Genomic DNA, 16,503 nt, shown 5'->3' on the forward strand with positions numbered 1-16,503 from the left:
TATTTTAAATCTACCCAAACCAACCTGAGACTGTGGGAAAAAGTAATCACACCTGCTTCACACTTTCGTCTCTTCAGTCCACAGAATATGTTCCTAAAGGTCTTGATCATCAGTATGTTTTTGGTAAATGTAAGAGTCTCTGTGTTCTTTCGGGTCTGCAGTGGTTCTAGCCTTGGACCCAGCACCTGGGTGAGCAGCCAGCGCCCCCTGCAGGCTAGAGCAGGAAGCTGTAGCGTCTAAAGCAGCATGTCAGCCAGTCTCCATCATGAACCAGGAGGTCTTCTCCTGCTAATGCTCAGTATGAGGGATTGCTGCAAAGCCATCAACAATGCAGACGACTGTCCACTGTGGCTCTACGCTCTTTCAGGAGGAGTGAATGCTGCTTGGAGAGACTTGATGCAACCTGCTGGGTTTCCTTAGAGAGGAAACTTTCTCACCAACCTGGAGGATCTGATGGAAGCTGACTTTGGAAAGAGCCTTGAGACGTGATGTTAATTGGTTCTATATAAATAAAATTGAATTGAATTTAGAGCTTTACAGCAATCAGTGCCTCACCTTGTCACAGTTTATGTACTAATCTTTGGCTCACGGCACCCTGGTGATCACCAGGGAGGAAAGAAAACCCTAATTTTAGATCTAAGGTGGTTTATGGGCCTTTATTCATAACCTGAAAGGTCCTGATGTGTAGTTATGTGTCTCCAGCATGAATAACTTCTGAATGCTGATGATGAAGCGAATCTCTGACTCATCATCGCTGCGTAATGACGTCAGAGTTAAAGCTCCTTTCCTCCAGACTGTTGAGCCCATGGAAGGTCCAGGAAGAGGAGCTAGGAGCTGGTAAGGGTATTCGGACGGAGCCCATGTGAAATCAGGAAATCATGTGATCAGTCACAGACAGACGGACCAGTTGGCGGTCCGATGATGGTTCTGAGTCAGACTCACTGGTTTAGAAATAACTTTAAATTATTGAAAACATTTCTAACGACGTTCAGAGCGGCCCTGCAGCGAGAACAGGGCAGCAGCTGCGCCCTCTGCAGGTAAACAGCAGCAACTGACAGCTGCACAGCACCACGGCTACAGAACCTTTATTAACATTTATTAACGTTTATTAAGTGTATTAACGTTCATTATGGAAGTTTAGTGGAAGGAAGAAGTGCAGCAGAAGAAATTCCTACTAGCAGCAGGGTCAGCTGCAGCGAATGGAAACCATGATCCGCCACACAGACCCATCCAGAACACACGTGTTAAATCAGCCGGAACCAGAGACGTCAGAACCGTCTCACCTGTGCTGGGAAACAGAACCGGCCTGCTGCTCAGGCCAAGGTCCAGATGAAAGCCTGCGTTTCATGTGGAGATCAGGGTTCCAGAGTCTGGAGGCCCAGAATCCATGTTGCTTTAAGGTTCCACAGTGATGCCATCTGGAGCACTTCGTGTTTCCTTCAGCTGACGAGCTTTATGGAGATGCTGGTTTCATTTCAGGACCTGGTACCGGCCCAGATCGCCAAAGGTACCAGTACCTGCAGTTATCGGCGCCGTATCCCATTGAATTAATTTAAAGCCATGTTAAAATGTCATGTAATTAAAAAAAGTAACTGCCCTATGTCTTTTCCTCTATGTGAGATTTTATCTATGTTGTACTTTTGTTTGTATGTGCCGTCTCAGGTCTCCCTCGAAAAAGAGATCTCAATCTCAAGGGATTTCCTGGTTAAATAAAGGTTAAATAAAAAAAAATAAAAAATAAAATAAAGTAACCAGGAACGTCTCGGAATATTCTGGTGGTCATCTGTGGATCTTCCAGAACGATGGCGCACTGTCTCAAAACTACAGTCAGAACCGGGTCAGAGATCAGAACGTTCCTCAGGCCGGAACCGCTCTGAGAACCTACCAGCATTCAGGACCTGGTCCAGAAGGTAAATGGATCGAATACAGAACTTTTCACTCGATGTTCTGGTTCTGATGTGTTGAATGAAAGCTTCCGATAACTCAGGTTTCAGTGGTTTTATTCAAAAACACGTCGGTTACAGCGACACCATCAGCAGACAGGAATAAAAAAATAAAATTACGTCAGAGAAGCCGAGCGTCTGCTCCGAACTCAAAGAGACGACACCACAGAACCTACAGAACCTACAGAACCTACAGGTCCGCTTCGTTTACACGGAGCCACAGCAGGGGGCTGCAGAGGGCAGGCGAGGGGGCGGAGCTAATCAGTAACAGTCCAATACAAAGTCCCAGAGAGGCGTCCAATCAGAGCAGAGGCTTTGGGTAGCAGTCCGACAAGAGGATCATGGGTAGTGTAGTCTTAGAAAGGCTGAGCTGCTTTAACTGGGAGGATGAAAAGGACCAATCACAGCGAGCCGTCACAGAAACACGCAGCAGAACCTGACTCACCAGGTCTGGATCCAGTTCCGGGCCGGAACCAGGACTCCCCGTTCCGGGCCGGAACCAGGACTCCCCGTTCTGGCCTGGAACGGGGAGTCCTGGTTCAGAGAACGGAGACTCTTAAATGGAATTTTGTTAAAAATCTGAAACCAGAACTGGATCTGACCCGGATTCGTCTGTCAGAACCACACGTGCCCTGTGATGGGACCCGGATCACGTGTGCTGCTGCAGCGTGTCTCTGCTCCTTGTTTTAGTTTTTACATAATCAATAAAACGGACGGATCTTCATCGTGGATTCAGACGTCACTACTTCCTGTCCGGCTACCGTGGCAACAAAGACATCAGCCCCGCTGTAAACCCGACCTCTGGACTTCCTGTTCGTCTGCATCTCTGAAGCCACGCCCAGCAGGGGGAGGGGTCAGCAGGTAAGGGCGGTGCCAGGTGTGTCCTCTATTCGTCATCATCGTCATCACCTTCGTCTTCTGCGTCTCTCTTCCTCTTCTCACCCTGAGCTCGAGCCTCGTCTTCCTCTGACAGAGAAACACAGTTTTGTTTTTGAAAAATAAACCGACGTTAGCATGACTGTTAGCAGGACTGTTAGCAGGACCGTTAGCAGGACCGTTAGCAGGACCGTTAGCAGGACCGTTAGCGTGACCGTTAGCGTGACCGTTAGCGTGACCGTTAGCGTGACCGTTAGCAGGACCGTTAGCAGGACCGTTAGCAGGACCGTTAGCAGGACCGTTAGCAGGACCGTTAGCGTGACCGTTAGCAGGACCGTTAGCGTGACCGTTAGCAGGACCGTTAGCGTGACTGATGTAACCATAGACATAATATAAGAGTAGACCCCGCATTGACTGTCGCGGCGCAGGAATTACGGCCGCCATCTTGGGGCGGTCGACCTGCTACCCTAACCTGCTGATTCAAGCTGAACACACTAATGATATCTCAGCAATGGGCGGCGTATTTTTGTTTAAATCGACGGACTATTGACCTGACGTCGAGGGATAACTTTTCACAAGTAAGATTAAAAGATATTGTTTATATTAGAATGTGATTTTTCTAATAGAGAGAGAGACAGAGAGATACAGGTCTACACGTCCAAGTTTTTGTGACTTAGTCTCCAAAATTGCATTTACTCCATAAAGGCATCAGAGCTTTAGACATTGGTGATTAAGATATTCACCAATGAATATATATATATATATATATATATATATATATATATATATATATATATATAGTTTCCTCTGAGTCCCCGTGTAGAGCTTCTAATTGGTGCTGATTGGAAGTGGCGGCAGCTGGCCAGACTGACGGCAGCAAGCTTCCTCACCTGATAGCGCAAGCACAAACTCCGCTCCAGCCCAAGCACCAGATGATCAACCCCAGCTGGAGGCAGCTCGGAGGAGCTCAGCTCATTCTTTCTCTCTCTCTGCCACCTACTTCTCTCTTTCCCTCTCTTCTCCAACCAGTTATGATTTTTGTTAAATAAATCCCGTTTTAAGTTATCCCATGCGGGGCTTCCCTTTGATTTATGATCTATCTATCTATCTATCTATCTTGCAGCTGCTCTGTGAAGGCATCAGAGCTTTGTTAGACATTAGCGAAAAAAATAATATATATATATATACTGTAACTGTTTTTGTATATAGTAATAAATAATTATTAAAGTGTATGAGTGGCTGTGTTTTGCAGCATACATAAATTCTGTCAGAATATTCAATTACTTTTAACCACACTAAGAATATTTAAATTCACTGAACCGTTTGTTATGATAGCTATAGCTTTAAAGTAAAAAAAAAAACCAACAACAACAACGTGAAAATTAGTTCAATAATCAGCGAGTATAATTGACTAAAATTGCTTCTGCACCTGGTTAAAACATTACACTGAGCGGAGTTGTCGACCGCCCCAAAATGGCGCCCCTAAATCTCGTCAGCGCCTATAGGCGAGAGCGGTCGATGCGGGGTCTACTCTTTATATATGTCTATGGATGTAACGCCATCAGGGAGATGAGTCCCTCAGACACGTCACCTGACCCACTGACCATCCCAGCCCCTGACACACCCACGCTGCGCTAACTGCAGCCGCCACAGCGCCACCCTCAGGCTGAAGAAGATTCAGCGCAGGGAACCTGCAGGGAACCTGTTCTCATCACACAGATCCATATCAGTCCCAGAAGACACGGATCTGTCAGGACGGATTCACTGTGGGAAGCTCCATGGCACCAGATGGTGAGTTTTTATTAAAGCCGTCTTTAGTTTCAGACGCTGCAGAACTTCCTAAACGCTGAGAAGGTCAAAGTGAGTCACGACCCGAATGACTGAATGATTCAAACCTAAACAAAGAACTGCCTATAGGAACTAGATTCATGGGTTAAAGATCAACGCAGTAACCAGGAACCTCGGTGCTGTGCAGCTCATCCCGCCTGATAACGGGTTCTGGACTTAAATCAGAACCGCTAACGATCTGCAGAAAGAACCGTGAGGAGAACCGAGGTTGTTCCAGAGGAACTTTTACCCTGATGGTGGGAACCTAAACGACGAAGCATCTTTTCCTGAGGCCACGCCCACTTCCTGCCCTAACTTCCTGCATGCGGCCGTTTCTCAGACCCACAGCGCCCCTAGTGGCGGGCGGCGGTACCGTCCTGCATCTCAAACAGAACCTCTGCTGCAGAACCTGCTCACTGAGGGGTGACGGGTAAAGGTTAATCAACAGAACCCACCTCCATCTTCCTCTTCCTCCTCCTCATCTTCCTCCTCCTCCACATAATCTCCGTCATCTTCCTCATCCTGAAAAACAGAGTGAATGAGGAGACAGGGAGAGGAGCGCCCCCCGCTGGTCGCACCACCCCACACTCACCTGGATTCCCTCCTTCATCAGGTAGGACAGGCCCACCTCGTCTCCCTCAGAACCCTCCTCATCCTCATCTTCGTCCTCCTCCTCATCGTCGTCGTCATCTCCAGGAGGCCCGGCTTCATCGTCCTCGTCTGAGACTGAAAACGTTCACAGGACACTCAGAAGCTGCTGGCTGTGGAGTCCACACAGCAGCCGCGGTTCTGGCGGTTCTGACGGGCCACCAGAACCGAGCCTCACCGTTCTCAGAGTCCGGAACCTCGTTGTCCTCCTGGTCGAAGCCGTCCAGGTAGACGATCTGGGGCAGCAGCTCGAAGACGCCGTCCCTGTAGTCGTCTGCAGCCGTCACGTCGCAGCTGTACAGGTCCAGACTCTTCAGGTTCTTCAGGTTCTGCTGCAGAATCACAGCACAGCAGCCGTAAGCAACCGGGCCCGGTCCATCAGAACACGCCGGGGGGCCCGGTCCATCAGAACACGCCGGGGGGCCCGGTCCATCAGAACACGCCGGGGGACCCACTGGACCTCAGAGCCGGTTCTCCAGACCAGTTCTGGTGATCAAACGGACCACAGAACACCTGATCCACGCCTCCTGACACCAGCCCGTGGCAGAACCGGCTCCAGCACCAGAACCGGCTCCAGCATCAGAACCGGCTCCAGCACCAGAACCGGCTCCAGCACCAGAACCGGTTCCAGCACCAGAACCGGCTCCAGCACCAGAACCGGCTCCAGAACCGGCTCCAGCACCAGAACCGGCTCCAGCACCAGAACCGGCTCCAGCACCAGAACCGGCTCCAGCACCAGAACCGGCTCCGCCTGGCAGCGGGCCTCAGTCTAGGCTGGGTCCAGTGGTACCAGAACCTGCCGGTGGAGCTTCTGGTACCGCCGGCAGGTTCTGCTCCCCAGAGGCGCTCCTGTGGGTGAGAACTGCTGCTGGGTGGAGCCGCTCAGAAAGAACCGGACCAGTGGTTCTGGGTCTGGACTCTGCCGGGCCGGGTCAGAACCTACCAGCGGCTCGATGCTGCTCAGCTCCTTGATCTGGTTGCCGCTCAGGTTCAGGTACGTCAGGTTGGGGCATTTCTCCGCCAGCGAGTCCAAACCGCCGGCGATGGCGTTATCGCTCAGCTCCAGCTGAAACACACGGTCCGGTCACTCTCAGCCGTCAGAACCAGCAGAACCAGCAGAACCGTCCAGAACCACACTGACCTTGCGCAGCTTGGGGAGCGAGGGCAGCTTGGCCAGCGAGCTGAGTCCGATGTTGACCATGCTGAGGATCTCCAGGCCCGTGTACTGATCCGTCAGACCCTCCACCTCGCCGTCGCTCGACCTGCAGCTGTCCACCACCAGCTCCACCACCTGCACACGACACGTCATCCGGGTCAGAACCGGGCCAGAACCCAGTCAGAACCCCAGCAGAACCCAGTCAGAACCACCCAAACCCAGTCAGAACCACCCAAACCCAGTCAGAACCACCCAAACCCAGTCAGACCCTCCACCACCTGCACACAACACGTCCTCTGGGTCAGAACCGGGCCAGAACCCAGTCAGAGCCCAGTCAGAACCCAGTCAGAACCACCCAAACCCAGTCAGAACCTCCCAAACCCAGCAGAACCCAGTCAGAACCCAGTAAGAATCCAGCAGAATCCACTCAGAACCACCCAAACCAAATCCCAGTAAAAAAAAAACAGTCAGAACCCAACAGAACCTCCCCAACCCAGTCAGAGTCCAGTCAAAAAAAAAAACAACAACCCAGTCAGAACTGGTCAGAGCCTCCCAAACCCAGTTAGAACCCAGCAGAACCGGGTCGCCATACATGGACCTCCTTCCTGACAACAGAACCAGACCAACTTCAGACCCGGGACCCGGTCTGAGGGTCCCGGGTCTGTGACCCCCGTCACATGCTGGACGGGTTCTGCTGGACGGGTTCTGCTCTGCAGCCTCAGAACTCAGAACCTTTAACTTTTAATTTGATTATTCTGTTTTAATACTAACTTAATGTGCTGAAATGTAAACATGTTTCTGTTGACCAGTTCGGTTCGGAATAACCCGTCCGGACCGCGGGGCTCTGCAGACCGGTACCGACCACCAGCCGCTCTGAGGCGGTAAACGGAGGGAAGCAAGCCGCAGCCAGGAAGCTCCAGCTGGGCTTGGAAACAGTCAGACTGGCCTGGACCGGCTCCAACTCCGCCACAAACCAACTGTTCTCCGCAGGTTCGGCGGCACCGGCGGCGGGAACAGGGTTCTCCCTAAACTTTAGGACAAATTATCAAAATAGAGCCGAATAATGTTTAAACGCTTAGGCGACCAGAACCCGACGGCTGGGTTTACAGCCAGAATGTTCTGGTTATTAATCAGAACAGCGGTTCTGGTTGGATCGTCCAGCTGTTTACCTCTGAAGGTTACAAGCTGGCCCGGTTCGGGGACCACACGGCGCCTTGACCCGGTCCGACCCGGACGGACTAAGCTGGGTCTGGGTTTCTCTGAACCACTGAGCCGCGGCGCCAGCACCCCGCCTGGGGAGCCTCCCTCCGCGGCTCAGCAGCGCGCAGACCCGCCGATCTGTCGGTGCGTTAGCCTAGCCTAGCTTAGCCTAGCCTAGCCTGCTAGCTGGAGGCGGCTCACGCGAGGCGCCCCACGAGCGCACGAGAAGTGAGGGAGAGCATCTGCACGCGGCAGAGTCCACGGAGAGCCGAGTCCACGAACAGCGGAGAACCAAACCGAGCTCCAGGTCCGCCGTAGCTTCCAGAGAAGGAGTCAGCGCCAACAGGGAGGAACCTCCGCCTGCTTCCCGCGGAACCTCTCCATCATGTCGGATCGCATCCTTCAGCTGCTTTTCTGAGAATTAAAAAAAAAGACACCGATTCTCCTTTAATGTCATTACAAACCTCCGCGGGACTCCGGTTCCTCAGCTCCAGGCTGATCCTCTTCTTCATCTCCATGATGAAGGCCGAACAAAGTGGATAAAAAGTATAACTAAGAAACTAAAAGCACTCAATAAAGCTCTCCTTTTCCAGCGGCCATTAGACGACGACTAAACCTCCATGTTCGCTGGTGCCCGACCCCCACCGATAGGCCACGCCCACTCTCCGTGAATATTCATTGGTTAAAGAAGCTCTGGCTCTGATTGGGCCAGAGACTTGATGTTCCATAAGCCCCTCCCTTGTGGCGCACTATGTTAGCAGTCTGTCGGTTATTGGTAGGAAGCGTAAAGGCGGGACTTTTACTCTGACAAATCAGAAGGCGTGAAAGAAACATTTAAACTCAGGAGGCGCGAAGTCTTTGTCCTGATTGGCGCCATATTTACTGACAACAACAAGCTTCCATTCATGAAAACGTTTACTGACGCCATATCAGAACCAGCAGCTGTTTTGAAACATGAAACCATCTATGATCTAATCACTTTTAACTGCTCTCTGCCCCTTTAACTAGATCAAACTTTGTGATAAAACATACATTTTAGAGCAATTCACTCATAGTATTAGCACCATCAGAAAATTACAAACAAATTAGGAAGGATGTCAAAGGGAAACACACTGAAAGCAGAGTGGTTTGAAAACAGAGAGACGACAAAAGAAAAGAAGCAGAGACAGAAAACGTTTGTGGACAATCAATAAGAAACAATATGAAGGATATTGGATTTCCACCAAGTTATATTCCAGTTATTGATGCTGCATTACTTAGTAAATGTATCCAACAACTATCCCAGCCTCTGCCCCATGCTAACGTCACCTTCAGACAGGAGGAAACCGGAATGCAGGACTTAGACATGTTTATTGACATGTGAAAGGTTTGATGAGAACCAACAGCAGATGGTACAGAGTTATAGAGGATTTCTGTAGAAAAGTGTTTAAAACGTGATAAAGAGCTGCAAAAAGAAAACCCAAAAAATGGAATCAAAGGTCCTAAAGTTCACAGAGGATCTGATCAACAGCCTAAGTAGGATATGATGTCATTAGGTAGAAATGAATCTTTGGTACATAATCAAGAGAAATAAATACTGAAATAAAACCTGATGAGCATAGTTAACATAATTTTTGGTTTTTGGTTTCAGCTGATATGAAATCAGCAGTCAGAGGGTCAATTCACACAAAGCACTGGGCTTCTTCCTGATTCTGACTAGATAAACTCCATCCCAGATTTCTCTGTTTGAACTGACCCTGGATGCTGCGGCTAGCTTAAAGTCTCTCATCTGGACAATGAGCTGCTGGAGTGCCTCTGCAGAGGAATGGGACGCACAGGATGGCCGGTCGTTTGGTGGCGCAGTCCGTCCTCAGTAGTCAGGTGTGTCTTCCAACGAGTCTCTCAGAGAGCCTGTTCTCGTGGTGGCAGCGTGTGCAACACCTGGTCGAGCAGCTGCAGCGCCCGGTGCAGGTGGACCTCCATCCAGCAGGGGGTGTCCTTGATGCTCTGTCTCGGGTAGTCGCACCCCCAACCTTTCACGAAGCTCAATCTCACAATACACAGCTTCCGCAAGTCATCCACGCCTGGACCTGCACCTGAGCACACACCTGAAGGCAGAGCCAAACACATCCTTACACTCTAAAAGCATCCAGTTACAACGCTGTTACTGATGAGGCGTTCAGGTGCAGACAGGTAACACTCTCCACAGTTACAGCTGCATCATTGATGAGGCGTTCAGGTGCAGACAGGTAACACTCTCCACAGTTACAGCTGCATCATTGATGATGTGTTCAGGTGCAGACAGGTAACACTTAGTGACTACAGGTATAGATGAATCATTAATTGTTCAGACAGGTGACACTCACTGAGGGCAGGTGCAATTCCTCCCACACTGTTCGGACCAGGCATCGCACCAACAACCGCAGCCGCCTGGGTCTCTGCTGCAGCCTGAGCCGCTGCCGCCTGCTGCTGCATCTGCCTGTGGCACTGGCGCAGGTCAAACACCTGCAGACCAACAAGTGAGACTCAGGTGAGACTCAGGTGAGCCTGGGTATTGCCAGTGTTTTGGTTTCGTTTAGGATGGAGTTACTCAAGGGAGCAGAGAACACCTGAACACAGGTGAGAACAGGGCAGAGAGTGTTCACAATGAAACAGGAAGTGATCTTTCACACACCTTGATATAAGCTCCAGGGTAGATCTTGTGAACTCCGTCACCGGGGGCTCGGCCCGCCTCCCGGTCCAGGTAATAGCTCTGAACAAACACTGAGTGGTCGCTGAGGCAGCGCATCCAGACGTCCCCCTCGCCCCGACACTCGAGCTGGACCCCCCGACCGATGTGGAGCCTGCAGCATCAGAAGGAGAAAGACATGAACTACAGCGCCCCCTGCTGGTACAAGGACTCTAAACTGGCCTAGAATTGGCTGGACTGGTTTAAACTGGTCAAAACAAGCTGAGCCACCACGCTCAGGTAAAATAAACTACTTTCATACACCTGAACTGGTCTGAACCAATCGGGTTTAAACTGATGGAAGTGTGAAGCTCACCTGGCCCGGTGGCTGGCTGCAGTCCGGTGGACGTTGCTCAACTGTCCCAAACAAAATCGATCTCCTCCTGAAGGATCCACGTAGCCATCCACCGTCACCAGAGGACAGCTTGACTGGACTTTAAACATCTCACCAACCTGAACGTCCAACTCAAAGTAGGAGATGGAGCACCAGAACTCTGGACCTACACGATGGGGAGAGGGAGACGGAGCGACACTGAGACAGAGAAGAGGCGGAGCAAACACAAGGCGTCTGCAGAGACAACGAGCAGGTCCGGGTCTGGGATAAAGCTACATCTTCTTCAGGTGTCTCACCTGGATGGTTGGAGACTGGCTGTGGGTACGGAGGAGTACTGTGATGCTGCGACCCTGCAGAAAACAGGACTCATTATTATCGTACTCCACAGTAATACCAGATATAATAAAGCAGGGCTCTTCAACCCAGCTCCCGGGACCCACTGTGCTGCATGTTTCAGGATACGGGGTGCCTCCACACACCTGAGCTACATAAATGGTGCTTAACAAGCCTCTGCAGCTCCTGGTGGCTGCTGAGAAGGTCATGTGATGCAGGTGTGGAGGAGCAGAGAGATCCCAGGACCAGGGCTGAAGACCCTTTAATAAATATTGCTACTGTGTCATACAGAAGTGAGTGTTGGGGGTGTGGTGGTGATGATGTAATGCTGGCTGCTGCATGTGGCTCCGCCCACTGTGGTGATGCCCTGCAGGTGTATAGGGGGCGGGGCTGTTACCTGTCCAGTTGGCTGCAGAGACATAGCAGAGTTAAAGTCAGTACCTTTCTAAAGTTTCTAATGTAAAATATTAGGACTGTTTGAAACTCCTGCCAACTGTTTCATAGAGCTGTACAGGTGAGCCCTACAGGTGAGCCCTACAGGTGAGCCCTACAGGTGAGCCCTACAGGTGAGCCCTACAGGTGAGCCCTACAGGTGAGCCCTACAGGTGAGCCAACGGGACGGGAGCAGTACCAGGTGCAGGGCTGCTCTGCTGGTGCGGGGAGGTGGGGGTGGCGGGGTGGGCAGACTGTGGGGAGGTGCGGCCCCCCTGATCCATGGTGAGGTGGAGGAGCCCGGGGCCCTCTGGAGCCTCGCTGACCCCCGCAGCACTCAGACCTGCAGGCGGCATGGAGTTTCTCCCTGCAGAAGAAGGAGCAGCGTTAAAACTTCCACACCCTGAAACAGCTAACGACACACTGCTGATGCTCACCTGGAGGAGACAGGGGCATGCTGGGATACATGGCGACGGGGCGGGGCTGGTCACCGTACAGGTCTGTGTGGGGGGGCAGGTCGAGCTGCAGACAGTCCTGCATGAACTCTTCCTTTATCAGAGACTGTGGCCCTGAATGCAGAAGGAAGACTTTATGGTGGTAACTGCCACAAACAGCGCCCCCTGCTGGCCAGATGTAACCTGCTGTCACATCTCCAGATGTTTCTGCTTGTGCTGTTTGCAGGTAGCTGCACTTTATAACCTGCGGCTGACAGCAGGGGGCGCTGCTGTGCAGAACTATTTCTGGTGTTCTCAGAACCTTTCAGTCCAGATTCCTGATGCAACTGTGAAAATTATCAAAGCAGGTTCTGGTTCTTACTGGGTCTCCTTCACAGGAAAACATTTGATCAAACTACTTATTTCATCCAGCTCTGTCTGCCCAATCAGAAACCTCCTCTGGCGGCAGCAGGTGTGTTACCTGTGGAGGTGGGGGACGCCACCCTCTCGTAGTGATACGGGTTCACACACACGCTGTCATACTTCAGGTCGAAGGCGTACTGGCAGAACTTTACGTGTTTCAGCTCGTTCTTGTGCAGGTCGGGCCAGCGCCACAGACGGGCGTAGATCACATGAGGGAAACCCTTCCTGCCTGCTACCTGTACAGGTGAGACAGACAGGTGAGACAGGTGAGAGGCAGACAGGTGAGACAGGTGAGAGGCAGACAGGTGAGACTGACTGGCAGAATAAGCGTCCGTGTCGGGCTTTAAACAGTCAGAGAGGCGGTGACCATGTGTGAAAGCAGGACCTCGGGCCGGGCCGGGCCGGGCGGTACCGGTCCTGTCTGCCGGGTTTGGGCCGGCTCAGATCAGCTGAGGCTCAGTCCACATGGGGACACTGGACAGCGTGTCCATCTGAACCCAGGGGGACGTCTCCTTCCAGCTGCTCACAGAGAGGTGAAGTCACGAGGTCCAGATGACCCGGCTGACTTCAGAACGTAGACGTTAAATGTTCTGCTGCAGCAGAACTGCGACTGGTTCTGACTGGGTTCTGTTTACCAGAACCCATCCAGAACCCATCCTTCCACTCTGAGAGGTCACAGGAACCCAGGTCCAACCTGCTTGGTGTCTTTGTCTTCACTGGACCTGCAGATCGGATCGGGCCGGACATCAGGAGACACCTCAGGGTTCTGACCCGGTTAACAATACGTCAAAACCCGATTCCTGTTTGTTTATGAGCTGAGGTGGAGCTCTGAAGGGTCTGAGGTCTATGGTGAACACACATCCTGCACCGCTTGCGTCCAAGTGGACCAGAACCGCAGCGTGTAACTCTGGGTCGGACTAAACGGAGGCGGTTCCACTCGTAGGCAGAAGTGACCCGGCGCCATCAGCAGGAAGAACATCGGCCATGGAACTGTTCTGAAGATGTTTCAGTGACACAACGACTGGACCAGAACGGTTCTGACTGGTTCTGGCTGGTTCTGACTGGTTCTGACTGGTTCTGACTGGTGGTGCCGCAGCCTCGGACCGCGTGGCAGAAACCAGGAGGAGAACATCATGAAGATGGAGCATAGAACCGGCTGATGGCCAGGAAGACAGATCCTGCAGATGTTCTGCTAGATCTGTTAGCAGGTCACGCCAGAACCAGAACCAGAACCAGAACCAGAACCAGAACCAGCCTGGATCCAGTGCTGGGTTAACCCTCTTAGGCCGTGGGCCAGAATCTGTACGGTGACTTTTCGTATGAACTGTCAGGGGGCAACTTTCTTGCACCGGGATAAGTTGCTACACATAGCAGTGATCTCAAAACACCAATGTTCCCACGTTTTCACTTGCACATTAAGAAGTTAAAGCCGATAAAAAATCTAAACTGTGGCGCTCCAGTCCAATAAGTCACGTGATTCGATTTTTGCTGCTCAGCCAATCCGATCGCTGTATTGTCAGCTGAGCGAGTTTACCACGTCATCATGGCTGCGCCCGTAAGATGGTTGTTTCTGTTGTGTCTGTTTCCAGACGAAGAAAGCCCAATAATAGCATTTTGTGGCGCCACCTGGCAGAGATCTTGATGGCAAGAAAAAAATAAATAGCCCAGACCATCCATCCATTCATCCATCCATCCATCCATTCATCCATCCATCCATCCATTCATTTTCTAACACGCTTATCCCTGCGTTCGCGAGGTGCCGGTCCCTATCTCCAGCTGTCAATGGGCGAGAGGCGTTGTATAAACTGGACAGGTCACCAGTCCATCGCAGGGCAGAAATAGTCCAGACTTTTGCCCAATTTACTGTGATATCACCAAGACCTGCTGCGCTAGGATAGCACAGGTGTCGTTGTGCCAAACGACTTATCCCCGCCAGAATTTGTATTCCCTGCGCCAAGAGCGCATTCAGCTGGAAGAATGAATCTAGTCAACTCCGCCTCATTTCCAACCTATTAGGCGTGGAAATGAGGATGTTTTACTTTTCTTAACGAAATATAGCAATGGTGTCGTTACATTATCGTTCATCCATCCATCCAGTATAATACGTTATGAGAAAGAAAACGGTCATTTCCAGATGTGTCACGAAAATATTAGCTTTATGTTATTAGATTGTCGAATGTCTGTCTGCTGAAACCAAAATCCACCTTCCTAAGTCCATCACAGCTGTCTGCTGGTTCTCTTTTTTTCTTTTTTGGTAGCTAAACCCGCATGAATAGATTATATAAAGCGGATTTCACGTGTGATCAAATGAACACTGAATAAAGGCACAGCCAAAATTATCAGATTTAATAAGATTTTAATTCAACCAAGAACCTTATCGAGATATTAACCGTATTAAGAAAACGAGATATGTCTCTTTTAAAAATAGAACAACGTATTAGGAGTTTAAAAAAAATAAATTTCATTTTACTAGAATGTGATGTTTAAAATATTTAGACTTCACAAAGCTGGAGGTTAAAACTTTTATTGATTTCAAAAATACAATACAAAATTCTACAAATTCCGAATGGGATAACTCTTTTTTGGCACAACGAGTTTATACAACGCGTCTCACCCATTGACAGCTGGAGCTCGGCACCAGCACCTCGCAAACCCAGCGGGGATAAGCGTGTTAGAAAATGGATGGATGGATGGATGGATGGACAGATGTTCTGGGCTTTTTCTTTTTTCTTGCCATCAAGATCTCTGCCAGCTGGCGCCAGAAAATGCTATTATTGGGCTTTCTTCATCTGGAAACAAATGCATACAAACATCTTACGAGCGCAGCCATGATGAACTGATGAACGCGCACAGCTGACAATACAGCGATCTGATTGGCTGAGCAGCAAAAATCGAATCACGTGACCTCTTGGACCGGAGCGCCACAGTTTAGATTTTTTATCGGCTATAACTTATTAATGTGCAAGCGAAAACGTGGGAACATTGGTGTTTTGAGATCACTGCTATGTGTAGCAACTTATCCTGGTGGAAGAAAGTTGCCCCCTGACAGTTCATACGAAACTTCTTAAGGAAGCATCCTACAGATTCTGGCCCACGGCCTATCTCCCCTGCAGGTGGAGGGAGAATCCCGGGTCTCGCTGCTTCCTCCGGATCAGACGGAGAGGCTGAGTCAGCTGCGCTAGTTTAGCTTAACCAGGCGGTTCTGGTTCCGGTCACAGAAACCAGGCGGTTCTGGTTCCGGTCAGCTCACAGGAACCAGAACCGGTTTATTCTGGATCAGACGTGGAACTTCAGCCTGAATCAGTCAGAGACTCTTAAAGCGTGGAAACTGTGGCGTGAGACGGCCGTCTGTGACGAGTCCTGCTGCTCACACACACACACACACACACACACACACACACACACACACACACACACACACACACTAACTAACACACACACAGTAACACACACACACACACACACACACACACACACACACACTAACTAACACACACACACACACACACACACTAACTAACACACACACAGTAACACACACACACACACACACACACACACACACACTAACACACACACACACACACACACTAACTAACACACACGCTGACTGTCTGGCTTTGGTTAGCCCAGCCCCTTTCCTGTGTTTCAGACAAAACAAGCCAGCCACCCTTCCTCCTCCTCCTCCTCCTCCTCCTCCTCCTCCTCCTCCTCCTCCTCCTCCTCCTCCTCCTCCTCCTCCTCCTCCTCGATGATCCAGACTTCTGTCTCTGAGGATCCAGTAACACTCAGACTCCAAGCAGGACCAGAACCAGTAAAACCAGCAGCAGGACGTCTGGATCTCTGGAACCCTTCATCAGCTGCAGCTGCTGGGGACTAGACCTCCTGGTTCCCCTCCTGGTTCCGCCTGGTTCTACTCCTGGTTCTACTCCTGGTTCTCCTCCTGGTTCCGCCTGGTTCTCACCCTGGTTCTCCTCCTGGTTCCGCCTGGTTCTCACCCTGGTTCTCCTCCTGGTTCTCCTCCTGGTTCCCCCTGGTTCTACTCCTGGTTCTCCCCCTGGTTCTCCTCCTGGTTCTCCTCCTGGTTCTCCTCCTGGTTCCGCCTGGTTCTCACCCTGGTTCTCCTCCTGGTTCCGCCTGGTTCTCACCCTGGTTCTCCTCCTGGTTCTCCTCCTGGTTCCCCCTGGTTC

At 50.9% G+C, this 16,503-nt stretch overlaps 2 protein-coding genes across 4 annotated transcripts in view; both read right to left on the reverse strand.

Annotated features, from left to right (window-relative positions):
- Window positions 1-1,983: 1,983 nt before the first annotated feature.
- On the reverse strand, window positions 1,984-8,318 carry LOC105920531 (acidic leucine-rich nuclear phosphoprotein 32 family member E). Of its 3 annotated transcripts, none has more exons than XM_036135626.1 (7): window positions 8,115-8,318; window positions 6,436-6,585; window positions 6,238-6,360; window positions 5,473-5,623; window positions 5,239-5,372; window positions 5,102-5,168; window positions 1,984-2,909 (listed from the first exon to the last, which is right to left on the reverse strand). In XM_036135626.1, exons 1-7 carry the CDS (start codon window positions 8,166-8,168, stop codon window positions 2,830-2,832), a joined length of 759 nt encoding a protein of 252 aa, XP_035991519.1. In that variant the 5' UTR covers window positions 8,169-8,318; the 3' UTR covers window positions 1,984-2,829. The 3 variants fall into 3 exon arrangements, with proteins under 3 accessions (XP_035991519.1, XP_012711592.2, XP_035991520.1); XM_012856138.3 differs by having other exon boundaries at window positions 5,473-5,626; window positions 8,115-8,316; XM_036135627.1 differs by lacking the exon at window positions 8,115-8,318 and adding an exon at window positions 7,620-7,788 and having other exon boundaries at window positions 5,473-5,626.
- Window positions 8,319-8,981: 663 nt separating this feature from the next.
- Window positions 8,982-16,503, reverse strand: part of LOC105920529 (mothers against decapentaplegic homolog 4) — a 17,646-nt gene continuing 10,124 nt past the window's right edge. Inside the window, exons 3-11 of the mRNA XM_021312646.2 lie at window positions 12,372-12,549; window positions 11,894-12,025; window positions 11,656-11,823; window positions 11,314-11,433; window positions 10,988-11,041; window positions 10,674-10,857; window positions 10,304-10,472; window positions 9,996-10,134; window positions 8,982-9,737 (exon numbers count right to left, since the gene is read on the reverse strand). Coding sequence (XP_021168321.2) covers window positions 9,532-9,737; window positions 9,996-10,134; window positions 10,304-10,472; window positions 10,674-10,857; window positions 10,988-11,041; window positions 11,314-11,433; window positions 11,656-11,823; window positions 11,894-12,025; window positions 12,372-12,549 — 1,350 coding nt within the window. The 3' untranslated portion in view covers window positions 8,982-9,531. The remainder of the gene's footprint in view (window positions 9,738-9,995; window positions 10,135-10,303; window positions 10,473-10,673; window positions 10,858-10,987; window positions 11,042-11,313; window positions 11,434-11,655; window positions 11,824-11,893; window positions 12,026-12,371; window positions 12,550-16,503) is intronic.

This window comes from Fundulus heteroclitus, chromosome 3 (assembly GCF_011125445.2).
Source record: "Fundulus heteroclitus isolate FHET01 chromosome 3, MU-UCD_Fhet_4.1, whole genome shotgun sequence".
NCBI lineage: Eukaryota > Metazoa > Chordata > Actinopteri > Cyprinodontiformes > Fundulidae > Fundulus > Fundulus heteroclitus.